This window comes from Bubalus kerabau, chromosome X, assembly GCF_029407905.1.
Source record: "Bubalus kerabau isolate K-KA32 ecotype Philippines breed swamp buffalo chromosome X, PCC_UOA_SB_1v2, whole genome shotgun sequence".
In the NCBI taxonomy this organism is placed as follows: domain Eukaryota; kingdom Metazoa; phylum Chordata; class Mammalia; order Artiodactyla; family Bovidae; genus Bubalus; species Bubalus kerabau.
The window spans coordinates 8,494,039-8,520,847 of NC_073647.1; the positions used below are offsets into that span (position 1 = coordinate 8,494,039).

Below are 26,809 nucleotides of genomic sequence, written 5' to 3' on the forward strand. Positions count from 1 at the left end.
GACAGTATGACAGAATTTCCTGTTAGGTTTTATATGTTGGTTAATCGCATGCCCATTATATCTTGAACCATAGTAGTCAGAAGTGAGTCAGCTGCTGTCAGTTGCTTTAGAGCATTTGTGATACTTCTGTTGATTCCATGAAGACACATGTAAGTTGATAAGGAGGAGGATAGTTTTATTAATTTGAAACATCACAAAAGCAGTCTGGGTTTCCAACATGGCAGTGATACAGATTTTAAGCAATATCCAGTTTACACAGGTTCTGGATTAATATTTTAATTTTTCATGCCCAGTTCAATACTTTAAAGCAGAATTAGGAATAAAGCGGTAAATATTACAAAATGCAGTCAAGGTACATTTTGGAAATACAAATTCCTTCATTACAGCAAATGTTTTTGCAAAAGAGTAAAGCAGCAAATATTAACTTTCCTAAGGTAACATGCAGTTGTTATAATTCAATGTAATAAAAAAAGAAGCTGCTAAAATTAAGTTACAAAATCTATACTGTTTCAAGTTATTTTGTAAAGTAAGAAAAATACATAGAAATGAGTCCTAGAATCTTAACACTTTAAGAAATGTGATAAATGTAGGATATACTGTGTAATGGTGCCTTTTAAAAAATTAAATACTCATACACGTTCATTAAAGCAAAATGTCAAGTGTAAACAGCAAGAAATTTCATTGAGTATCACAAGTTGATATTTGTATAGTAAGTCAATTGGTTATTAGTCCTTTTTTGAAATCCAATAGAATTTTAATATGCTCAGAACAGTAGAAAATAATAGTGTTATATAACGCAAAAAGATTATAATTGTTCAGATTTGAAATTCAGATGAGACGTCATTTGTGATGTCAAAAGTTAAACAATGTTTTGCAAACATTTACTGTGAACAGTGAGCGCACTTGTTGTGCCTTGAGAATTCTTGATGGCTGGGTGTCTACAAGGTAGATGGGAGCACCAGCATTTGCCTGCTACCTCTAATCCATCAAGTTGGGAGGTAGCAAAATTGGCTGGAAATTTTTCCTGTATATGTTCTGTCTAAAATACAATAGCCCTGTATTTTTTTTTTTTTACAAGTGTAGGATTTTCAATCTTCCTTTAAATCAATTCTCAGGTTAACATAAGATCGCAATGAAAGTGTTCATTCTGAAGTGAAGGCATGGGTGCCAAAGTGTTAAATTCATCAGGTTGAGGTTTAAAGCTATGTATAATTAAAAGAACTGTACAAATACCACAATGTGCCAGATGGATTTTAAATCTACAATAACACTTAAGAGTTTGTCAAGTTGGCTACATTTGAGGTTTTGCAGACTTAAAGCGGCATTGTAACACTTCCATAATCTTGAACACTGTCACGATTGGTCTCAACAGAAAAAAGGACCAATTAGAGCAGTGGCATTAAAATACAGATGATTCTTTTGGGGTAGGGTGCAGGATACGTGCGGTTTGCTGGGGTTGAAGCACAATATTTGAAGATTAAATAGTCACAAAGATTAGTGACATTTCAAGAACCTAATCTAGCATTTTTAAAACTCAGTTTTAACCGTAAGATTTCTATCTCCCACAGCAAATGCAACGTGTAGTAAACCGCTGTTTTCCTAAGTTACCTGATGTATAACTGGGATCTACTTAAAACATCTCACGTGCTGCTCTGTGTATGTCAGTGCTTCTTGAACAATCAATCCTGTTCCCCACTACTCGAAGGAATATTGCACTTTTCCCTTTGGGAGGTACCAATCACAAAAGCTGAGCTGAATGATCACAACAGCCATTTTTACAATACAGAGAAGAAAGGAGTAAGGGATATGGCCAGCTTTATTCAGCATCAGACACAAGCAAACAAAATCTTAGCCAGAACTCTCTGCACTGAAACTACCGTGTAGCCCTATCATCTGGGAAATTTTCCTTAGGGACTGACTTTAGTGGGAGGGAAAGAGAGGGCCTCTAAGCCAGGCGCTTCAACTGAGGTGCTAGGGTGGCAATCTGCCAAGGGTGAGGACAACACTTCTTTTACACCAAGTGAAGCAGATGGCAACCATGCTTCTGTGGCCTATAGAGGTGGGGCCATAGGGTAATGCAGGCCCAGACCAGAGACGCTGCTTGCTGAGATGGCTCCCCAGCCTCGCGCTGTCCTGCTCAGAACTGCTGGGCTCAGCCTGGCCACCCCTCCTCTGCACTAATAACAAATAAACTTCTTCTCTATCTTTCCCTAGCCTGGCAGGCCACTGTCAAACTTTATGTATGAGTCACACTTTAAATTTTGTACCCTACACACTTCCACTAAAGCAGAAATACAAAAGCCACAATAATCTCAACAGCCAGCGGGCATTCCTCTTTAGGGGCTGTAAGGGGGTGGCTTCTCAAAAGGCGGATAGTAAGGTGGAGAGTAACGGGGTGGAGCACTCGAGGACCACATGTAGCTGGGCGAAGGCGAGGCAGACTGGGGCTCGTCAGAAAGTCCAGAGGGAGGGGAGGATGGAAAGACGCTGGAATGCTGTGCAATCAAAATAAAACATCAGTTTCCACCATGAGGTTGCAATTCCCCAACATTAGTCATTATTTAAAAATGAATATGGACCCAGTGTGTTCCGGTTTGGAACAACCAAGAGCCCCTAAACCTCGCAGGGTTATTGAGGGCCATAAAACGGAGCTGGTCCAACTTTCTCACTCAGGCTGCAAAGCTCAGGCAGAGATGCCTTGGAATCCTCTTCCCCAGCCCTTTGGACCTCTCAGTCAGTCAGTTATCCTGTTGTTCCTACTTCTGGGTTATTTGAGGGGGGCTTCCCAGGTGGCTCAGTGGTAAAGAACCCGCCTGCCAATACAAAAGACATGGGTTCGATCCCTGGGTTGGGAAGATCTCCTGGAAAAGGAGATGGCAACCTACTCCAGTATTCTTGCCTGGGAAATCCCATGGACAGAGGAGCCTGGTGGGCTACAGTTCATGGTATCGTTAAGAGTTGGCTATGACAGAGCAATGGAGCATGCATGGCACTTTGGGAAGGGAGTGAGATATGGGATACAAAAAAAATTCCCAGTGAATCAGCATGTTAGGAGTCAATCTGCCACTTCTCTTTCCCGGCCAGTGTACACCCTTGACCCTGACTTTCCTACTCAAGGAGAGTTGACCTGTTTTGGTCACTGCTCTCTCTCCCAGAGCGCAGAACAGTGATTGGCAAGTAGAAGTTGCTCAATCAATGTTGGATAAGTGACTAAGACTTCAGTCACTCATAGAGCACAGAAGAATTTTTTAGAAATAAAATCTATTTTCAAAGACTACAGTCACATCTTGTGGAAAATCTATTTTCAAAGACTACAGTCACATCTTGTGGGTACCGTGGCCTTGCTCCAGTGGTGGAGCATGGCTGAGGCCTGAAGGCTGAAGGGGTCTCCAATAAGAGCCAATGAATAGGGCTGTAGAATGGCAATTTTCTGTTGTGCCTTAGCTCTAGGAGGAACTGCTGTATTTTTTTAAAAAAAAGACCCACTTATACCAAAATTTCTCAAGAGTTCAAGTGCTGCTTGGGGAGGTCAATACCTTTACTTTGTTCTGCTGGCCAAAGTGGTTGACTGTTTAGTTGTTAAGTCATGTCTGACTCTTTGATACCCTAGGAACTGTAGCCCACCAGGCTCCTCTGTCCATGTGATTTCCCAGGCAAGAATACTAGAGTGGGTTGCCATTTCCTTCTCCAGGGGATCTTCCTGGATCAGAGGTCAAACTCATGTCTCTTGCTTGGCAGGTGGGTTCTTTACCACTGAGCTACCTGCGAAGCCCTAGAGTCTAAGCTGATCATGTCATTTCCAGGCCTAGAACAATCTAGAGTCAGCTTTGCCGTGAGGTGTCTGGAGCCTGAGACCAGTTGGCTGATTCTCCTTATCCCCAGTCCTGACTTCCGTACTCCTTAGAAAGGGGTATCCTGGTTTCTAGGTATTGCTTTAGACATTGAAATCTCTGTCTCCTACCACATAATGTCAGGACTGATCCTCCCCCATCCCATCCACCCTTTTGATCTGAGAGAAGGAATGAAAGGGTCATAGAAAGCCTTTAAAGACGAAAAAAAAAAAAAAACCTTGAGGGACTTCCCTGGTTATGTGGTTAATGCTTACAATGCAATGGTTAATGCTTCCAATGCAGAGGGCACGGGATTAATCCCTGGTTGAGGAACTAAGCTCTCACATGCTGCATGGTGCAGCAGGAAAAAAAAAAAAAAAAGATAAAAGAGCTTGAGGCAGTTGACTTGAGACAAGCCAGACTGCTTCCAAAAATCTCCAAATTTCTTCTCCCTCCAGGAAGAGATATGCTTCCTTTGACATTGATCTCATGATCTCTCCTCTCTCTCCCTCCTCCTCTGTTGCTTTCGCTGTCCTCTTAAACCAGAGAGGAGAGCAAAATCCCACCAGGAACAAGATCTCTGTGTCCAGGGTTGTGACACTCTGCCTTTCTAAATCCCGCTCCAGGATAGAGTCAGGAGGCCAGTTCTCTGCCCACTAGACACAGAAGGGAAGGCAAGTTTCAAAGGTGGAGCTAAAGGCCATTCTGTCCTGAGAGGCAGTAACAGGCTGCTGGGGGCAGTTGTAGACTTTGATCCTAAGGAGACTGGTACAGCCACCTAGGGTTTTCACCTCTCAGTTTCCCGTGACGTGAAAGTGGAAGTCGCTCAGTTGTGTCCAACTCTTTGTGACTCTATAGTCCAATGGAATTCTCCAGGCCACAATACTGGAGTGGGTAGCCTTTCCCTTCTCTAGGGGATCTTTCCAACCCAGGGATCGAACCCAGGTCTCCCGCACTGCGGGCAGATTCTTTACCAGCTGAGCCACAAGGGAAGCCCAAGAACACTGGAGTGGGTAGCCTATCCCTTCTCTAGGGGACCTTCCTGATCCAGGAATCAAACCGGGGTCTCCTGCATTGCAGGCAGATTCTTTACCAACTGAGCTACCAGAGAAGTTTCCCATATAAGAAGGTATTTAGGGGGATAGGGGTGGGATGCTTCTCACTGCCCTCTGATGATGCTGGAGTCTTAGGGATAAATGGCAGAGCGAGGGAGCTAACTGGCCATAGTCCACCACCCCCTTGGGATAGCGGGTTGGAGGGGGTGGGCACCACCATGCAGTTTCCTAGCAACAGGCAGGCACCTTGGGAAAGCTTCGGCTTTGTTGCAGCTGGGGAGCAGGCCCGGTACATTTTAGTTCCTGCCTAAGACTTGACTAACGGACAGGACGGCCACTCAGAAGAACAGAGCTTTGAATCTTTTCGCACCACAAAGCATGAAAAGCATGAAAAGCATCTAAATAGCCTACTGCTGGGCTCTGAGCTTCCTGAGCTGCTTCTGAGAGGCTGGGGTGGCTTATCGCAGGGACAGAGGAGGTAGGAGCACCCTCACAGACACTCCTCTCCCGCCTCAATCTGCCCCTCCCTCTCCCACTTCAATCTGCCCCTCCCTGCCCCAGGCGGACCCACACTCTGCAAGACCCATGTGCATTTCTATCACGTGTGCTTCTCTCTTCAGAAGCGCTGGGAGGCAGTGACTCCCTGAAGAGCCCTGGAACTGGCCGGGTGATGAAGGTTACACCAGCAAAAGATGCTGTGTTCCAAGGGTAAAATCCAGGGTCTCTGGTTTCTTTGCATTCCCCCTCTGTTTCTGGCCCAGAAAGCAAACCCAGGAGAGACAGAGAGAAGAGTGGGAGCAAAGCGAGGGATCAGAAACAAGAGAGAGGAGGAGAGGCAAGGAGAAGCTTGGCAGGAGAGGGGAAATAGAAGGCTGAGTGGCGGTGGCAGCCTGCTAAGGTTGTCAGTCACCTGCTCCATCTACCATCTCCCCCAAGACAACCTCCACTCTCTCATTCAGTAGGCCCAATTTATAATGGATCCTTTTCAGTGGCTACATAGAAACCTAGTGTACCTTTCTGTGATTTAACAAAGACCATCCACAGAGGCAGTGGCATTTTGCAAAGGCTTTTGTTTTAAGCTAAACTTGGCAATTCACCAAATGGACAGGACAGGGACATGGTTAGAGTGAAGTCGGGATTCTGGCCCAGTAGGTCAGACTGGAATCGTTAAGGGATTTACCCCAAAGCTTGTTGTTGTTGTTTAGCCACTAAGTCAGGTCCGACTCTTTTTCAACCCCATGGACCGTAACACTCCAGGCTCCTCTGTCCATGGGATTTCCCAGGCAAGAATACTGGAGTGGGTTGCCATTCCCTTCTCCAGGGGATCTTCCTGACCCAGGGATTGAACCCACATCTCCTGCATTGGGCAGGTGGATTCTTTACCACTGAGCCCCCAGGGAAGCGGACCCCAAAGCTACACAGGGTTGAATTTCCCAGCAGAAGTAGAAACTGATGTTTCATACCCTATAGGATATGGACTGCCTGGCTACCTGGAAGTGGGTGCAAGGCACAAGAGAAGTGAGTGCAGGAAGGTGAGCAAGGAGGCACTGACAGCCTTGGCTTCAAGTCCAAAGTCTGCAAGAATCCTGTTTCTCCAAGCTCAGCCCTCACGACATCCTCAGGGCCACCTGACCAGACCCACGTCCTTGCTCCCATCTGACCACAAGAAATGCTTCCCAAGCTTCCTGACTGGACAGCTACCCAATAAGGGTGTGACTTTGCGGGGTTAAAAGAACACCCTATAAATCTCATCAGCCTCAGGGGTAAAAAGGGAGAGAGAAGTCTTCAAAGTGACATAAATAGTTCTATTTGGAAATGATCAAATTGGGGAAATCATTCAGAACAAAGCCCAGAAAGATCCATTTTCCTGCTATTATTTGGGCCCCCAATACAATGTAAGAGAATAAGGGAGCTCTGGCTTGTTGTTGTTGTTGTTAGGTCTGTGCTTCTGCTGCTTTTATTGTCAGAGCTGGTATGCATTTTGCTGACTGCTTTCCATTTATCTGGGAACACAGCAGATGGCCCTAATCCTCCTGGCTTTCTTGGGTAAAGACTGGTATTTCCTTGTATGAAATGATAAGGGACTGGAACTTGGTGAACAAAAGAAAGCTCCATACAAATACTAAAACAAAATGCTGTATAAGTTCTAGAGGGAAGCAAATACAACTTAAAAACATATCCCTTAGGGATCTCCCTGGTGGTCCAGTGGTTGAGAAACTGCCTTCCAATGCAGGGGACACAGGTTCAATCCCTGGTCAGGGAACTAAATTCCCACATGCCAACATGCTACAGGGCAGTTAAGCCCATGCAACACATCTAGAGAAGCCCATACAGTAACTAGAGAAAGCCCATGCACCTCAACGAAGAGCCTGTGCACTGCATTGGGGACCCAGTGAAGCCAAATAAATAAATCACATCCCTTAAAACCCACAACTTTAGAAAGTCTCCAAAAAGGAAATAGAAAAGACAGCTTGAACCTCTGGAAAGAACCAGGAGAGGTATAAGAAGTGGCCCAGCAGTCCTTGGAGTGGGGAGCCATGTAATCACACGGTAAGGGTGAGTCAAGAGAACCTTTCTGAGTAATGATTATAAAGCCCATAATTTAAAGCAGTAAAACATGGAAATATTCTGAAACTAACTGGGGAAAAGATCAATAGTGTGCTCAGATTTACAGCTTCTCCAAAGAATCCCCCAAGCCAGCCTCTGGCCTCAGACAGACCTAGATAAACATCCCTGTCCTCGCTGCTGTCCCTGAGCATCCACACTCAGGTCCTTAGACTGATCTTGTAATGCAGGCCTAGGTCTCACTCAGTCTCTACATCCATAGCTCCAAGCACATGTGAACACAGAGTAAACACTGACTGAACTGAAAACGACAGCCTGGGCCACCATTGGCATTGGGGAACCTTGTTTTCATGCCTGGGATGGTTTTGAATGAGTAATGATGGACAGAAAGATAGCTCCATTACATAAACAGGGAGTTCCTATCTTAAGAGTTTGCAGCAGCCTAAGGGGGTTACTGTTCCTACTCCAGAGGTTTGTTATAAAGTGAAAAGTCCAAAAACCAATCTAATCAATATAATTTACTTCCATATAAAAAAAAAATGGAAGCAGCCTCTTGGGAGCCATGCGTGGCCCCTCTATCCTAGGATGACTTTTGGTTATGGATGCCTCAAAGAATGGTGACCCTCTCATGCTAGGTTCAATGTCCCTGAATTCTCCTAAAGGCTTCCTTTTTGTCCCTGTCACTACTGCAATTATCTATGCCCTTTCAGAGCATATTTGTGTTTTCCAGTCTGTATTATCTATTTGGGGAACAAGTTCCCTGAGTTGTCTACCTGTGAATACAGTAGGCTTTAAAACAAGTTCTAACGCTTTCCCCCAGGCTTTAATGGATGTCTCCTTGTGCTGGTGCTGTATTTTGTGACAGTGAACAAGTCCACATTCACACTATAGAGACGTATTCCTATTGCAGTATAGAGTCCTAGACCTGCCCATACAGTGTCTAAATCAAACCAAAGTACACTTTACTCAGCTAAATGGGGAGGGTTTTCAGTTTCAATTATTTTGTTAATCTGAGGCAGAAATTAGGTTTTCCAAGCGCTCTGTTTTTCTAAACTGGCTGGTTAATTGGAAGCACCCCCAAACAGTCATGCTTTTATGTCCCCTTGGAACATTCAGGACTCTTAGTCAATAGAACGAAATTCATTATGGGTTTGCCTCCTTTCAAAGGCATTTCCCTGGTCCCCAAATTTTGAATTAACCAGATTTGAGTGGAATCCCACTCTTCTGTGGTCCGGGGTTTATAATCACTGTAAATGCCTAAAAGACCGTTTCATTTGTTTTCCTGAAGTGTCTAGTTCAGCGCTCTGCCCACATACAATGAATTCCCTTTAATGAAGTGCCTTTTGGGTTCTGTTTTTCTGTGCTTCATCTTAGCTCAAAAGGAAAGTGGGAAAGTGCAAATTTGGTAACACTATTTCTGACCCACATGATAACAAGGCAAAAAAATTAAAAAGGAAGGGAGAAGGGTGTTATAAAAAATATTTTCTCTGTATAGTCCCAGTTAGGAAGTCTAGAAAAAACGAAGGGACTGCTTTCTCATTACAGATTTGATTCAAACCCTTGTGTGACTCAGCGTGTCCTTGTGCTATGGAACAGGACTAGACAAGCCTCTTCCTGTGGCAGAGGAATGGAAAAAGCCACCGTTGGACAGGGGTCTGTGGTGATGTACTCATGAGTACCTCAGGGGAGGTCAACGCCCCTTGGGACATCTGAATCCTATCTCTGTCTCTCCCCCTTTCGTCTGTCACTCTGTTGCTTCTCCTCTTGTGTCTTTCCCAGCCTCCACCATCATTGCCTGCATATGCAGTTCTTAAGCTTCACGGGTACCCACAGGCTGCGGGATGGAGAGCCTGGCTACCTCATATATATTAGGAAGGATCCAAAATAGGGAGAGAATAAGAGAGGATGAGCAAGAGCAAGGGTAACAGGGAGTTCTTTTTTTTCTCTCAAAACGTACCTGAAAGTCATAAGCAGAATAAGGTGGCAGGTGAGGAGGGCTATGGTAGTAGGTGTTGTAGGATGCCACTTGAGGACGAGCATAGTAAGAAACAGTTGGATGGGCATTTTCAACAGAGCAGTTCAGTGCTGGGAGAGTTGGGTTCTGTAAAATCAAAAAACAATATAAATGTTCATCACTAGGGGAATGGTTAAATAAACCACGGGACATCCATTCTACAGAATACTATGGAGCTGTTGATAAACGATGATGTGCACCTATAGTTAGTGACAGGGAAGTTGTCCAGGATATATTTGTAAATATAAAAAACAAAAACAGGGCTTCCACAGTGCTTCAGTGGTTAAAAATCCGCCTGCCAATGAAGAGGATGCAGGCTCAACCCCTGGTCCGAGAGGATCCCACATGCCACGAGATAACTAAGCCCAGGTGCCACAACTGCTGAGCCTGAGGGCCTAGAACCCAGCCTCTGCAACAAGAGAAGCCATGGCAATGAGAAGCCCACACACCACAACGAAGAGTAGCCCCTGGTCACCGCAACTAGAGAAAGCCTGCATGCAGTCAAAAATTAAATTTAAAAACAATGTTTAAGAAAGCAAGCCATTGACAAAACTATGGAGACAATAAAAGATCACTGGTTGTCAGGGGTTGGGATTGGGAAGAAGGATGAACAGGCAGAACACAGAGGCTACTTAGGGCAGTGAAAATACTGTGTGCTGCCAGAATGATGGATATATGTCATTATACACCTGTCCAATAGAATTCATTTGTCCAATACATTTGTCTAATATTCTATGTCCCATAGAATTACAACATCAAGAGTGGGCCCTAAGGTAAACTATGGACTTTGGGTAATTATGATGCGTCAATATAGATTCATCCTTGCTAACAAATGTACCACTCTGTGGGGGATGTTGATAATGGGGGAGGCTGATAATGGGGAAGGCTGTGTGTTGGGGAAGAAAGTTCATGGGAAATCTCTGTACCTTCATCTCAGTTTTGTTGTGAATCTAAAATTGCTCTAAAAATAAAATTTTTTAAAAAGTCACCATGTTCTATTACCATAGCATAATCCCAGCTTATGTAAAGACCCAAACAATTATATATAAATATACACTTGTCAATGAAATTAATCTGGAAAGATTCACAACAAATTGTTAGCTATGGCTGTCTCTGGGGAGGGCAGTGGTATTAGGAAGTAAATGGGGACTCTTTACTCTCAATTAAACAGCCAAAGTTTTCGCAACTACTATGTATCACTTGTGTCATTTCCCCACACTATTTTGAAAAATTCAAACCAATAGTTGAAATCTTTGACTTTCAAAAACACAAAGGAAAAAAAAATTGAGAACCACACCCCCAATACAAAATGTTAAACCAACAAGACTACTGCTCTTGCTGTGACAAAAATATGATTAATCATGAAGAGTTTGGAAAAACTGTAAGGATTCTTGCAGATTCCAACCTCACTAAGGAGCTCGCAGGCACACATGAAGGTATTCACTTTGCCTCAGCCCTGTGGGCTGGAGGCAAAATCTTAGCACAGAAACCAAGAAAGACCAAGTAGAGTATATTGATACCCCTCCACACACACACACATTTTGGGGAAAATAAAACAATGCAGAAAGAATTGAATACCCTTTTTATAACATGGTGGTGTGTGTAGCCCTTCAAGGGTTAAAACCAATCTTGTCTAGGATGGGAGTCTGGATTTCAATAAGGCCAAAACACTGCTAGAGGAAGTCACCACTGCTCATGAGTTCCCAAGCAGGACTGTGCTTTGTACCTTATGAGTGCCACATGGCTCAAGGTGTGGGAGAAATGTCCTTTCCATGGTCCATGTCATTGACACCCCCTCTGTTCGTGCATATAATCTAGAGCTGTCCACAAAGTCCATGTGTCTTGTTTCTGTATACTTTGTGTTAACGGTGAGCAGAAGCTTCCTCTCAAGTGATGAAAATGTGTGGGCAGGCTTTGGCAATGGCACAGACAACCATGTTGGGGTGTTGGCAGAGGAAACTCCCATAGAGCAAGTTTCAACACAGTCTGTTGCTCTCTTCCTTGGAGTGGGTTACTGTTTACATCTCTAGGAGGTTTGAAGAGCTACAAACCTCAGTCATTATGACGCTGCTCACAGACAACCACAGAAATGTTTCTCAGCCTCTCTCATGTGTGAGAGAGGGCTGAGGTCTTGACCATTCCAAGGGCTGGCTCGCATTACAGAAGCAGAGTGTTCAGCAATGCCCTTACCTCTCCACCAGGATTCCAAGAAGAAATGTCACGCCTGAGGAAGTCCCAGAAATCATGTTCCCTTGGCCTTGTGCCAGTTAAAACCACACCCTCCAACTCTTGCAAAACGAAACCAGCTCTTCTATGCAAAGAGAGGGCTTCTCAGGTGGCTCAGTGGTAAAGAACCCACCTGCCGGTGCAGGAGATGCAAGGGACGCAGGTTCAATCCCTGGGTCGGGAAGATCCCCTAGAGGAGGAAATGACAACCCACTCCAGTGTTCTTGCCTGGAGAATCCCATGGACAGAGAAGCCTGGCGGGTCCAAGAGTGGGACACGACTGAGCATATACACGCAACCACAGAGAAGCAATTGGGGAATATAAATGATCTAGAAAAGGTTTTTTGTGTGTAGCAAGGCTGGGGGTCCAGGATCCTCTTTGAAAGGAAATGTGCTGTGCTGTGCTAAGCTGCTTCAGTCGCATCTGACTCTTTGCGACCCCATGGACTGTAGCCCACCAGGCTCCTCTGTCCATGGGATTCTCCAGACAAGAATACTGGAGTGGGTAGCCATTTCCTCCTCCAGGCACAGGAAATGGTCAAATCCATCTCACCCGGACAGAACTGAGTCCCTTCAAAGACAATGATCGTGGACTTTGGAAAGAAGACCACTTTGATTTCTCCCTACTTTACACCAGAGACTCTAAGTAGCAAAAAACGGCAAGATAGTATTACTTCTTATGATTCATCTCAAGTTCTCATATCTTTGAGCCACAAACACTGTGGTCATCCAACATTTCTTTAAGATCCTTGGCACCAAGCCCCTCTGGTCGGGGAATGAAGACGTCCTTTTTCCTTTCAGGCTCCCACAACTCTGGAAACAGTGCTCCGAGTTGATCCCATTGAAGGCTGCCAGCTCACAGCCTTTGGCTCCTGGCCTCACTCCTCAGGAATGCCTTTCATCAGCCAGCTCCTCTGGGCCTCCCTGAGGCCCCCAAGGCATTCTACTCAGGGTGGAGATACATCACCACGAGGCATCAAGCACGTTTGGACGTAGGCCAAGGATTTTCTGGTTGATGTTCCAGGATTTTCTACACCATGTCTCATTTTCATAAAGCGATCAAAACAATGGTTCCTCTTTGGTGCCCTGTCGTAATATATAGCTCATACTTGCTCTCTCCTGTCATGAATCAAATTTCCTGCCTCTGCTCTTTGCCTTCATCTTTTATTTTCCCCACTGGCCCTCGATTGGGTTCCCAGGCTTGGCACTGGATGAGGCTCAGGTTTTCCCTCACTCTCCCCCTCATTTCTCAGAGAAGCTCCCAACAGTTGGAAACAACTGGCTTTTAATTTTTAAAATTAAAGAAACTAAACAAACAAGGTGATGTCTGTCAAAACACCTATGGAACCAGAAAGGGCTGGCCGAATGCTCCTCAGGGGCATTCAGAGTGTGATGGAGTGGCAGGAGCAAAGGCTCTGGCATTTGACATACCTGGGGTCCACTCCCAGCTCTGCTATTTAGCCCTCGGCAGGTCACTTGACTTCCTATGGGCCTGTTTCCTCAACTGTTAATGGTGGGAGTAATACTTCATGAGGCAGTAGTAGTGGGGGAGGAGCGGAGAAAGGAATTGTGCAAACGCCCTTTATTGAGAGTAAAGGGGCTATTACTGCCACCTCTCAGGACAGACTGTCAACAAACCCCTTACTCCCCTAGAGATCAAAGGTCACAGTGAAATGAACAGTCCACATAGTACACCTGAAACTAATATGCTATAGTAAAGTCAACTATACCTCAACGATTTTTTAAAAAAGAGTTAAGAAATAAATCGATACATCAATGGTCAGCTGAGTTGTGACGGGGGTCCTTGCAGGAGCCCCACAGAGCCTAGCAGGTGGCCACCAGTCATTCTGTGCCTCAGGGTGCTTAGCTGTCCACCTCTCAGAGCTCAGAGAAAATTCAGAGAACCCTTAACACCATCGGATGTCCCATCTCAACTCGCCAACCCCAACCAGAAGCTTCTCTTCGTCTGTCCCCTGGGAAAACTCTACTTGGTGCTACATGGTGACCTAAATGGGAAGGAAATCCAAAAAAGGAGGGGATATATGTATATGTATAGTTGATTCATTTTGCTGCACAGTAGAAAGTAACACAACCTCGTAAAGCAACTATACTGCAAGTTTTAAAGAAAAGGACAAAGTGCATTCTTTTCTCCAAAGAAGCCCCAACCCAGAAACAGCTTTTCTGAAGAAGCTTTCTCATGCCAAAGCTCCATCAGGCTCAAACTGAGAGGACAGCCTTCTCCCTCCAAGCCACCCCCCACCCTAGCCCCATGCCTCCACCAGGCTTAGGGCTTGAGCTCTCCTGATTGGGAGAAGGGGTGTGGAATAATAAATGCATGTATGCATGTGTGCTCAGTCACAACTGCTCTTCGCGACCCCATGACCTGTAGCCCACCAGGCTCCTCTGTCCATGGCATTCTCCAGGCAAGAATACTGGAGTGGGTTGCCGTGCCCTCCTCCAAGGGATCTTCCCGGCCCAGGGATCGAATCTGCATTTCTTGCATCTTCTGCCTTGGCAGGTGGATTCTTTACCACTGAACCACCTGGGAAGCCTCACGTATGAGAGAGGGAGGGAAAAAAGACAGACAGACAGGCTGGATAGGAGCAGGGAAGACTTTCTCTGGCCATAGGGTCAACAGCAGGAACATTCAATACTACCAGTCAGTCCGGTTCTGCTGAGAACTTGTTGCCTCAAACTACAGTTTTTTCTCTTCCGTGGCCCTTTTCCACCTTTCAGTTTTCATTACTCATCCTTTTGACGATCCAGGCCCAAACTACAAACTGACTTTCAGCCTCCTGTTCCTCAGCCACCCTGCAAATGGGACAGAAACAGCCAAGGGCCTAGGGGTTATCTGTGTCATTTCTGGGATCAAAGGAAGCCCTTTTAAGGCACAAAATAATTTCCTAGACATGGGGGAACATTCCTTTAAAGCAACCCTACCCAACCTTGGGGCTTCCCCGGTGACTCAGCAGTAAAGACTCCATAGGCAATGCAAGACATGTGCAGGAGACGCGGCTTCGATCCCATGGGTTGAGAAGATCCCCTGGAGGAGGGCATGGCAACCCACTCCAGTACTCTTGCCTGGAGAATGCCATGGACAGAGGAGCCTGGCGGGCTACAGTCCATGGGGTCGCAGAGTCAGACACAACTGAGCAACAGAGCATGCACGCAGTATAGCCACAGACTGGAATCACTAGGAGGGCTTTTTTAAAAGTACTGCTGCCCTTTCGATCCTTGCAGTTAGAGGAGCAAGGTCGTGAGGCAAGGAGCGGAAGGTTTGCAGCCGCCATTTCTTCCGCCTCCGGTCTCTGGTTCTTTTGTAGAGTGTCCAACAGCGCTATGTTGGGACAGAGCATCCGGAGGTTCACAACCTCAGTGGTTCGTCGGAGCCACTATGAGGAGGGTCCAGGGAAGAATATACCATTTTCAGTGGAAAACAAGTGGAGATTACTAGCTATGATGACTTTGTTCTTTGGGTCTGGATTTGCTGCACCTTTCTTTATAGTAAGACACCAACTGCTTAAAAAGTAATCCATGAGACAGATAGGAAGAGGAGCATATTAAGAGGTGCAGTCTCTTAAAAGGATCAATCCCTTGAATTCAGCATCCTAGATATGTTTGTAAATAAACTTATAGCATAAAAAAATAAAAATAAAAGTACTGCTGCCTGAGCTTCAATTTAGACCCATTTAATTGGCATTCTGGAGGAGTGGCCCAGGCTGGCAGGTTTTTTAAAGCACCTCAGGTGATTGTATTATAATCGGAGGCCAGGTTGAGAACCAGAGCTCTAAAGGTATTATCTCCATAATTAGAGATCAAGGTTTATTAAATAAACAAACAAAAGGTTTGAAATGCTTTAAAAGCAAAAGAGGGAAGGCCCCCAGGACTATGGAGGACCTCCTGGGTGCTGAGCCCTGAGATGCACATTCACACCCATGTGAATATGGACAAGCAGCTCAGCCTGAGGCTGGGCTTTCACTTTCACTCTTTCTGGAGAAACTGCAGGAGGAAATTCCTGGGGAGGGGGAGACAGCCGTACTTCTTACCTGTAGCTAAAAAACGTCTTTCCTTCCAGCTCTCCCAAAGTCTGTAACAGGAAAAACTACCCCAAAAGATATTCTACTAAAAGTGTGTGTGGGATGAGTTGGGGTAATGACAGGCTATGTTTACATAACCAGCATGAACCCCACCCGTCCCCAGAATGTGCATCAAAAACACAGGCAGTGTCTCATGTTAACAAGACATGTTTGCAGGCTGAGGACATGACCTGGCTCCTTCGACTTAAGATGTTTGAAGTCAGCTACATTTTTTTTTCCTTTGGCTGTGCCATATGCCATGTGGCTTGTGGAACCTCACTTCCCGGACCAGGGATTGAACCGGCGCCCTGGGCAGTGAAAGCAGGGAGTCCTAATCACTGGACCGCCAGGAAATCCCACCCTCCCCACCCCCTCCAAGGCAGCTACATTCTTGAAGCAATGGTTTCTGTTCCTCCCTTCAAAACGTGGGTCCCCATGGCCCCCACCCACTGAGCCTTGCCCCACCCTTTACAGGAAGAGGGGCCTCTGTGGAAATTCGAAGTCACTTCCTTCCTTACCATGTCCTTAAAGCCCCCCAGGACAGCGGCAGTGATGATGCCCAGGAAGAGGCCAACGATGTTGAGGATGGTGGCAGACCAGAGCAGGTGGTAGAGGTGGATGATATCCTGGCAGCTGCTGACGTCGATGTACTCGTAGTAGCCACCAGTGATCTCTACCCGGCTGGAAGGGGAGAAGGGCACCCAGTCAGTCGCCAGGGAGCAAGCTGTCCCCCAGGGCTTTGGCTACCATGCAGCCCAGTGAAAAGACAGGGGGTCACGTGGGGCACTATCATAACGGACACGGAAGCCAAGAATGCACTTGGGGATAAAGATAGTATAATGAATCAAAGTGTCACTGCTGTTTATCCCCCTCCCCCAAACCCCTCCTATCTGCCAGAGAAATACTTGTTACCATCGCTAATGTTAATCCTAAATGGGAATTATTAATACCTGCTGTGTGTAGGCATGGGGCTAAGCATTTTACAGACATGGGTTCATCACATCTATGCTACTATGGCAGCTCCTAGTCAACAGGTGTCTATTAAAATTAAGTTAAAAATTCAGTTCTTCCATCTCACTAGTGAAAGTGAAGTCGCTCAGTCGTGTCTGACTCTTTGCGACCCCATGGACTGTAGCCTACCAGGCTCCTCAGTCCATGGGATTTTCCAGGCAAGAATACTGGAGTGGGTTGCCATTTCCTTCTCCAGGGGATCTTCCCGACCCAGGGATTGAATCTGGGTCTCCCGCATTGTAGGCAGACGCTTAGGCACACGTTAAATGCTCAGCAGCCACACTTTTAAGGGTCATGCTAGTGGCTGGTTACTATACTGGACAGAGCATTTCTGTCATCACAGAAAGTTCTATTAGGCTGCACTGTGAATCCTTACAATATTTATGATGTAAGTATTAGTCCCCATTCCCATTTTACAGATGAAGAAACTGAAGCACAGAGAGGTTAGGAACTTCCTCAAATTGTAAGCAGTAGAACTGGGATCTGAATTCAGGCTTCAATGATTTCAGTATTTCCTTTCTCAAAACAAAACGAAATGCCAACAAAGAACGTCCCAATAAAGTACTAAAGCTGAGTTCCTGCACAAATACTGAATAGCGCCTCCTCAGAGAGACCTTCCCTGAGCACTCTGTCCAAAGATAATCCCCCATCCAGCCCCATCATTCTCTAGCCCACTACTTTCTATGAACTGAATTGTGTCCCCCTCTGAAACTCATATATTGAAACCCTAACTTCCAAAGTGACTGTATTTGGAGAAGGGCTTTTTAGGAGATAATAAATTAAGGTTAGATCATAAAGTCTAAGGTACAGGATACTGTTAAGTGCTCAGTTGTGTCTGACTCTTTGCAACCCCATGGACTGTAGCCTGCCAGGTTCCTCTGTCCATGGAATTCTCCAGACAAGAATACTGGAGTGGGTTGCCATTCCCTTCTCCAGGGGATTTTCCCAACCCAGGGATCAAACCTGAGTCTCTTGCATCTCCTGCACTGGCAGGCGGGTTCTTTACTACTACCGCCACCTGGGAAGCCCCTAAGGTCTAAGGGTGGGGTCCTAATCCGACGGGATTGGAGGCTTTTACAAAAAGAGGAAGAGAAATCTCCACACACTTGCACACACTGAGGAAAGGTGTTAGCTGTTAAATTAATTAAACAAAAGTTCCTGTCTTTCTGGACGTTGCAAATCAGTTTACAACTTGGCCCCTGGAATCAGTAATGAATCTCAAACACTGATTCTTAAACTTACAACCAAACACCCTGGCATCAGTATGGTTGTTACATGCAACTCTCCTGCTATAAGAACACCAAAAATGAAAAAAATAAATAAATAAAGGTTAACCTCCAAAATGAATCAGGGAGAGATTATTCACACAAGACTTTTAAACTTTACAAATGAATTATCTTAGAATTCTGTAAAACCAGTGTATCTCTAAAGAATTTAAACCAGCGTGGTTATGGGACAGCCTGTGTCAAAATCATCTGTTTGTATATCTGTGTGCCAGCCTGTGTGTGTCAGTGTATTATTTGTGAGTGCCTCTGTGCGTCTCTGTGTGTGTGCATACATCTTTGAGAAAGAGATGGTTAAACATGCAGACTCTGAGGTCCCGCCACTGGGGGTGAGGCTCTGGGATTTGTGTTAACTGAGTTCATTGATCTTTGAGACCCACTGTGTTAAACAGTAAGCTTCCACAGTGGAATTTTAACAGTGTTTCAATTCACCAGAATTTGAACTGGATTTCAGGATTTGGGGGAACATAGCTGGACACCGCCTGGAAGCATACACTGAGCGCCTCCTATTAGTGGGCACAGTACTCAGGCCTGGGGATGGGACAAGGAAGATACACAGATGACTTACTGCTCAAAAAGGCACTGCTCTACAAGGATGCTCCCCTTTACAGGGGAGCCCTGTGTGGAATGGTGAGTGTAGGGTTGTAGGGATGCAGGGGAGGTTTGAGAATCAGCTTCTGACGTCTCCCAAGTTATCTCTGAAAGTAGTGAAGTGCTTACATCCTAATACACCAAGGGCAGGCTGGTAACACCTGTAGATATATAGATGGGCAGTACAGTGAGCAGATCTGGAGGCAGACTGCGCTTGAACCTTGGCTCTGTCACTTATTTGCTGTCTGACCTTGAGCAATTTTCTTAACCTCTCTGAGCCTGGGGGGTTTCACAAGTGAATGCATGAAAGTAGTATTCCAGCACAATACAAGTACTCTCGCAGTACTCTACCACCTGAACACTGTAGCTGTTTTATTTCCCTTCTAAGAGCCAGCCTCTGGCAAAATGATTCAAACCCCTGAATTGTGTTCTTAAAAGTAGTGATGCTTTATAAGGACACAGACCACAACATGGGGCTTGGTTAGTAGTTCGTTGAAAAATATTCAATAATTGTAGAGAATATATGTTTGGTTTCAGTTTGAACGGGTTCAGCAGCTACTATGTTATTTTTACAGAGCCATGAAGCAAAAGAACATTAATACTAGATCTGGTTAAGGGTTTAGCAAATTAATGTGGTTTGTTTCTGTTTGAGATTCATGATTCCATTTGGTTCAGTCTTGGGGCAGAACTTCCTCTGAAATTTCATCTTTTGTATTCTCACAGCTCCCACCTTCAAATTTTCATGACTGCAAAGTCTCCTTCCAGAGCCCACCACAGCCTGCTTCAGCTTCCTAACACATTTAAAATACTAAGTCATTCAGCTAATCAAAACCCTTCCACAGCTCTCCATTACCTTCAGGAAAATGTGCCCCAATTCCTCAGTCTGCCATGATCCGACTCCAAAATGGAATCCACACTCCAGCCAGGCTGGTCCTCAGAAGCACCAAACTAGCCAGGTGGGGTAGTTATTCCAGACCTTTGTTCAGATTTCTCCCCCTGCATGGGAGGTACTGCGGTCTGTTCTCAGCCTCTCCTGATCTCTCCCACTGCACAAAGCTTCCACACACTCGTCTCATTCTTCAAGGACTCCAGTGCCCATTCATCACCTTTCTCCCTGGGCTCCCACAGCCTCAGTCTGTTCTTCTTAGTCCGGCACTTTGCATATATCAGTAATGCAGCTATTCATTTGATCCGATGTTTACCTGGAGCCTAATTAGAGCTGAAGCTGCAACCAAGGCCAAGGTGGACATGATAGCTCCATCTAAATTCTAACCTCTGGAGGGCAAGGTTATCTCTTACACTTCTGTTGTGTCTCCCTCACTGCCTCTGAGCTCAGTGAGAGAATTGTTGTGGGTCATCAACAGATACTTGGGGAATGAGTAATTGAGTTCAAAGACAGATCATTGCATTGATCATAAGACTGATTACCCAATCTGGGCTTTCACCCACTTGCTCTTAACTTGCTGGGTATATCTGGAGAAACAGATAACCTCTCTTCGTTTCAGTCCCCACTCAACAAATTAGGAGGCACTGGATCTTGGATAAAGCCAAAGGGCATCCTTCTGCTCTTCCATAAGGGCCTGGAATTATTCACCAACTCCCCATGGACAGATAGAGGCTGTGTGCCACCTCTGGACACATTTCTCCACCTCCCCATGATCCCCCTGGTAAACTCAGTTACTTAAGGGCAAAATGTTATTTTATCAATATGTATTCTTCTAGAACAATCCCTGGCACATAGTAGGAGCTCAAGGGAGGAACGGATGAAAGCGAGCTATCGTCTTTCATTTTATTACCAGTGGCGGCAGTTCACAAACCACCCCCATGTCCTTTCGCTTCCTGTAGGTTACACGACAAAAACCAGTGATATTGACTTGACCTCTCCAAAGCCAAGGGAAGGCTAGAAGGCAGCCGCTGAGGAGCTGTATCCTAAAGAAACCACCTTCCTGCATAGGCTGAAACAGAATCATCTAGGTTTGGTGTTAAAACCTCACTGCCCCTGACGTCAAAGAAGGTCTGTGGCTTCAAGGGGACAGTAGAAACTCTGTTTCCGTAGTGCCCTACAAATGACTGCCTGATGTTTTTGTTTCCACTTTTTTTTTCTTGGCCTCCTTTCCAGGAAATGGACTGGAGGAGCTGGCAATTGATTAAAAATAGGCTTTGTGTGAGGAAAACAAATATGCATTTGGCAAAATTAAAGTCTCTGAGCCTTAGAAGGCTTGCAGCTAGCTATATTTAGGCTTAGAAGTTAGGTCTCCTTCGAGCTGGCTGGGAAAAGCCTCAGGTCAAGGAAAATCTTTTCCTTATATTGTAGGATCATCGCCTCTGAAGTCTCACAGCCTTGGTTTCTGATTGCATGGGACGGTTTCCTGAAGAAAAGCTCAGGAAGTGCTTTCCTGGTGGCTTTGCCATCGGAATCTCAACGTTACAGACCTGGGCAAGGACTCGATGACCGCCTGAAGCTGGTCTCCAGACATCAGGTGGGTGAGCAGCATTTCCAGCTCAAAGGCCTTTATGAGCAGTACCCACACCCCGCACCCCCACTCTCCACCCATAGCCCTCTTAGTCACCTGGTCTAATACTTTATATTCCTGGAGAAAAGGGTGTTCCTCTTTTTGATCCTTTCCAATACATGTCACTCCCTTGTCATCAGGTTTTTTAATCGAGCCCAGTCCTGTGCTGGGGCCTGAGGATACAGATAAGATGAAGTCATGTTTGCTGCCTTTAGGGAACCCAGACTTTTAGCAGAGCTCCTCATAAAATTTCTTTAGGGCCTTGAAGACAACCCTGGCATAACTTGCTTTAAGAAAGCCACTGATTATGAAGTTCAGATTGACACGAAGATAAATTGGGCTTGAGTCTCCACTTTAAAAAAAAGTTCACCTAAGGGCTCAGCTAAATGGAAATTAAAGTAGGATTTAGTTTATTCAGACCTTTTTCAGAAACACACCTAATTGCAGAGAGAAAGGTGTGCCCTCGAGGAATCACTTGTCAGCCCTCCCAGCCCGCCTCTTCTCACCTCCTGGGATCTCAGGAGGCCTGGGAAGGGAAAAAGGAGACCTGGCCAGAGGACAGGTTGTCCAAAGGAGGGAAGAGGTAAAAAGAGAGGGGCGGACTGAGCAGGGGGAGGGAGGCAGATAAGGGGAGGCAAGAGGAAAGATAGTAAAATAACCCCAAATCCCCTAGGACCTATTTTACATTTCTTTGATCATTTTTGGAAGGATGGGCTCAGGAAGTACAATTATAGCCAGCTCTCCATCACTGCTGAGGGAAGTCCTTTTCAAGTGTTAGTTATTATTACAACATGAATAATTGAACCCCCCAGATAATCCCCAAACCTCATTTGAGTCTTTCAGTTTCTCTTCCTCCACTGCCAAATCTTTTAACGAAATGAGACCAGTGCTAGCAGAGAAAGTAAACAGGCTGGGGTGAATCTCTCTTCTCCTCCTACTCCCCCTTCCCCCTCCCCTGCCTCTGGTCTTAATCCTCAAAGTGAAGAAACTGGTCCCCCAATACCAAGAGTAAGGAGTGTGAGTGAGGAGGAGTGCATCCATCTGACCCCTCTGGATCTAGCTTCATCCTTCTGCCAACTCCTCCCTTCCTCCCTTCCCCTCCTCAGCCCCCTTGCACTGAGAGCTGGAAGAAAACACGTGCGTGACGTGCAGGTCCATTTACTTTTGTTCTGCATCACGCGTTCACACACTCCTGTCTACTCCACCTTCTAAATTCCTCTTACAAGTACTCCCTGCTTTCCACCATCCCCACAACAACTTCATCTAGGCTCCATTCCCTTTGGCCTGGACTCTGGCAGTGGCTCCCTCGCTGTCTCCAGCCACTCAACTCCATCTGCCATCCTGTACCCTTCAGTGGCTCCCAGTTGCTTACAGGGTCAAGTCCCAAAGCATTCCTATGGTCTAGTATATGACTAGGGCTCTACTCCTCACCTCCTACTACCTTGTAAAACCACCCCGACTCCACAACTGCTGGAAAGACCCTCCCCATCTCCACCCCTAGTTTAAGTTTGCTCCTAACTCCCGCCTTATCTTTTAAGCCTCAGCTGCCACATCCCCTCCTCCTTGACACGCCTCCTCCCCCACGCCCCCAGCAACTCTGGCTTCCAGTCTTTTGTGTTGAGAGGTTCCCTAGTACCTCCCCAGATCCCCACCACACTTCTCACACTAGACTGTAATCAATGGCTCATTAAGTCTGTCATCCCTGCTGGCCTACAAGCTCCTCAGCAGGACTCTGTATTTCTGGCACCTAAATGTGTTTTGAAAGAGAATAAATGATGTTTCAACATTGAACAGTAGAGCACCAGAGTGGTTGTAGCAGAACTAGCACCACCAAGCCTGCTCCTGCCTCAGGGCCTTTGCACTTGCTGTTCTGTTTGCTTGAGATACTCTTTCCTCAAGTATCTACTTGGTTGGCCCTCTGGCATCATTCAGATCTCTTCACAAATTTCACCTCCTCAAAGAGCTCTTCCCTGGCTCCTTTTATCCAACATGGTACTCACACTCCACACTTTGAAACTATCTATACCTTTCCTGCTTCATTTTTTTTCAGGGCTCTGATTGACACCTGGCATGTTACATATTCATGTGTTCATTGACTATCTTCCCTAATAAAATCTAAGTTCCATGAGGGCAAGGAATTTTTTTTTTTTTTTTTTGGCTCCTGCTGCTGAATCTCCAACATCTGGAACAAGGCCAGGCACAGAGAAAATGCTCAATAACTGTTTGTTGAATGTTGTTGAACTTGGACTTAGAACTGGGTGTGAACCCTCCCTCTACCATTGTCAAATTCTGTGTGACCTTGGACTAGTTGTCTGTTTCCTCTGAGCCTCAGTCTTATCACCTGTAAAATGGGAAGAATAATTGTACATAAATCATGGGTAAGAATGAAATGAGATCAGCACTTTGAAAGTACTTACTTAGTATGCTGCCTGGCACAGAGACAGCAGGTAACACCTGTCAGCTGAAATCCATGGACACACCAATGTCTTCTGCTTCTCTGATCCCTACCGTGCACCCTTCCCCCACTTAGTCCTTCTCATGCCCATGGTGGTCACACCACCAGGGGCTTGGCACTCACTTGCCGCAGTTGTAGAGGTCACAGCAGAAGCAGGTGTTGCCCCGGATGCGAGGTGTGCAGAATCCACGGCTGAGGTGAGGGCAGTTCACCTGCGGACACACAGCAGTGAGCAGGTGAGCTGGTGTTGGGTGGGAGCAGGACCCTCTGGGATTGGCAGTGCGAGCTAGTGAACTGATGGAGACGGTAAGGATGGCTGTGAAATGAACACACCAAAGCACAGCCGGGATGGGGCTGGGTGGGCGGCTGGCTGATCTCGTGCATGAGGCAAGTCACTGTGGAGCTGGGCTCACATCCAGCCTCAGCCACAGCCCTCAGCACCCCATCCCTGGAGGGTGGAGATGGAGAGGAGGAAGGACGGATGGAAGGGCGGACAGAAGAACAAATGGACGGTAGGAAGTGAGTCTATGAGGGGGAATCGGGGTACAGGAGGAAAGAGGACCACATTGGGGAAGGAAGACAGAGGGGCGGTCACATGCAGTCTGAAGTACACTAGTACCTCTCGAGCTGCCTGCGTAAGGTTCCTCATAACCCTCGCGGAAGGAGAATTTTTGGTTGAGGAACTTATGACCTTATACAGGAAAAATAGGGTTAGGGGGACCAGGGTTACAAGTGAACCTATGGAAGTCATCATTCATATTTTTACAGTCACCAAGGTAACACAAGAATGCGATCATGATGAAATCAAGAGAATAACAATGACATTTTATACATCTCGAGTTTGCCCACAAAAAAGGAAAAATTAACTTCCATTTACCGTCTTTTGTTTGTGAGAAATCTTCCAGGCTACCCTCCCCCCAGTACAGGTGCAACCAAGTGCTTGTAAATGTGTTTTGCTGTGTTACAGAGAATATGGATGGTAAACAGGCACTTTTTCTATATTGGGTCCTTCATCCAAAAGCTCAAGCCTTTCTGACACACTGTCGGCACGTACATCTTTCTACTCCTTTCTAACCCGAGAATAGTTGGGAAAAATAGTGAATTGCTGATCAGGGAAGGAAAATGGGGCAAGTGGGTGGCAAAGTCACCATGTAAGTACTTGCCCTAATGCCTTGGGAGCAGGGCCATAGCTTTGCCGGCCTCCCCAGGCACCGTTCACACTGGATTTTAGGGAGAAGGCTTCCCCTGATGCCGGTCCATTTTATGGAATGCAGTCACCATTTTACACCCACTTCTCAGCCTTTTCCAACAATCACAAGTTTACCATTTTTCTAACTATTCTCAGAGTGGGGGTTGATTCATAATGGCACCCCACTCCAGTACTCTTGCCTGGAAAATCCCATGGATGGAGGAGCCTGGTAGGCTGCAGTCCATGGGGTCGCTAAGAGTTGGACATGACTGAGCGACTTGACTTTCACTTTTCACTTTCATGCATTGGAGAAGGAAATGGCAGCCCACTCCAGTGTTCTTGCCTGGAGAATCCCAGGGACGGGGGAGCCTGGTGGGCTGCCGTCTATGGGGTCACACAGAGTCGGACACGACTGAAGCGACTTAGCAGTAGCAGCAGAGAACCAAATGGTCAATGTTGCTAGAAGCATACGGTAGAGGTTCATGTTAAAGGGCTCTCTGGGTTGGGGAGGGGTGGTTGTGAGCTGAAATGAAAGCTCTCCGAGAATGACCTGAAGCCTCACCTCACCCAGCCGCCCACTGACTGCCTCGGCTTCTCCATGAGGTGAAGGGACCCAAGGAGAGCTGTGTGGGATGGGAGAGATACCACCTCACGTGTCCACACAAGCATCATCAGACTGGTCTCCTGGGGGTGTCATGACACCAGGGGAGTCAGGGCCAGGCCGACAGCTGCCCCAGAGCCTCAAATTGAAGCAGGCTTCTCAATGACCTTCATTTGGCTCCTGACCGCCGCCACCACCCCGCCCGCATGTAAGATTCAGGCTCTGCCTCCCGGGTCCAGGCCTGCTGCCTTGGTGGGCCTCCCACTTTACTTCCAGCTAGACATCAAGTCCAGGCAGCTGAACCATCCTCCGCAGATGTGGGGAACGACCTGCCTATGGCCTCTGTACTCTCCTCTGTCCCTCTCAGGATCAAAGCCACACACAGAGAGGCTGCCTGTTGGGGTCAGAGGGGCAGCCTGTGACCACAGAACAAAGTGAATCTGATTAGGCCTCAGGACGTGCTAAACTATGACCGTGGCCCCATTAGCACCTTGCCTTGAACTGAACCACTAAACAAATCAACTAAAGACACCTCACAGCAAGCTGCAGGCCTCGGGAAGAGAGTTAAAGAAAAAGGGTTCTAAGCAGAACAGGAGACTTTTCCCAAAGGTAAGACGGGTAACCCCATTCTGGCTCTTACCTCCTCAGCTTCCTTCTGAGATGTCTTGGGGACATAGTGGCACCGGTTAGCATAGAGGGGCTTCAGATCCTGGAAAGGGAAACAGCAAACCAAAAGGCTTTGGACTTTGGAAAACAAAGTGGCAAGTGCTCTGATGGGTAAGAAAAGATTTGAACACACACACATCCCAGACCAGGTAGTGTTGGGTTAATTTCTGTGAGGATCAGATAAAAATGTTCTAATAACTACTTTCTATTGGGCCACTTAGTTAATGAGAAATTAGGAAATTGATTGAGAAATGTGTTTCTTAACATTTCCATTCTGGTTTTCTTTTATTTCTAGTCTTTGTCTCTTTGCAAAGAATCCCCAGGGAACAGGAGTCAAAACTCCAGATGATCACGACATGACCCTCTGCAACGGAGGGAGGCCAGCTCCAACAATGAGGTCTCATCACCTGAGGACAGGACCAGGGCAGGCTGATGCATCCTCCCTGTTGTCATTGCAATAGCTTTTCCAGAAAGAAGAGCTCAGGAAGCAAATCCCAGGGGGATGGGCAGCCACGGAGCCCACACTAGGTTTTAACTCAACTGAACTATGAGCCATTTTCACTCAACTACACAGATTAGAAAAAGACAGTGAACTCCAAAAGTACTGCTAAAGCCCAGGAAAAGTTGACTAGCCCTGCTGGTTTGGCCAGCTGCCTGTGAGGGAGCTCTCAGGCATGGGGCGAGGAGGGGAGGGGGGTGTGCATTGGGGTGGGACAGACAGATGCCACCCAGTG

General features: G+C 46.3%; 2 protein-coding genes across 3 annotated transcripts in view; one reads left to right on the forward strand and one right to left on the reverse strand.

The window, feature by feature from the left end:
* Positions 1-167: 167 nt before the first annotated feature.
* TMEM255A (transmembrane protein 255A) overlaps positions 168-26,809 on the reverse strand; it is a 49,076-nt gene continuing 22,434 nt past the window's right edge. The window contains exons 5-10 of one of the 2 annotated variants that reach the window (XM_055565787.1): positions 26,050-26,118; positions 24,239-24,310; positions 23,743-23,831; positions 16,285-16,447; positions 9,408-9,551; positions 168-2,495 (exon numbers count right to left, since the gene is read on the reverse strand). In XM_055565787.1, the coding sequence (XP_055421762.1) occupies positions 2,337-2,495; positions 9,408-9,551; positions 16,285-16,447; positions 23,743-23,831; positions 24,239-24,310; positions 26,050-26,118 (696 nt within the window). In that variant the 3' untranslated portion in view covers positions 168-2,336. The remainder of the gene's footprint in view (positions 2,496-9,407; positions 9,552-16,284; positions 16,448-23,742; positions 23,832-24,238; positions 24,311-26,049; positions 26,119-26,809) is intronic. The other variant, XM_055565786.1, reaches the window with a different exon arrangement.
* On the forward strand, positions 14,920-15,316 carry LOC129640432 (cytochrome c oxidase subunit 7C, mitochondrial). Its single transcript, XM_055565788.1, has one exon. It carries the CDS (start codon positions 15,030-15,032, stop codon positions 15,219-15,221), a length of 192 nt encoding a protein of 63 aa, XP_055421763.1. The 5' UTR covers positions 14,920-15,029; the 3' UTR covers positions 15,222-15,316.

Coding starts and splice junctions, on each gene's coding strand:
- LOC129640432 (XM_055565788.1), top strand. CDS start 15,030: ATGTTGGGACAGAGCATCCGGAGGTTCACAACCTCAGTGGTTCGTCGG.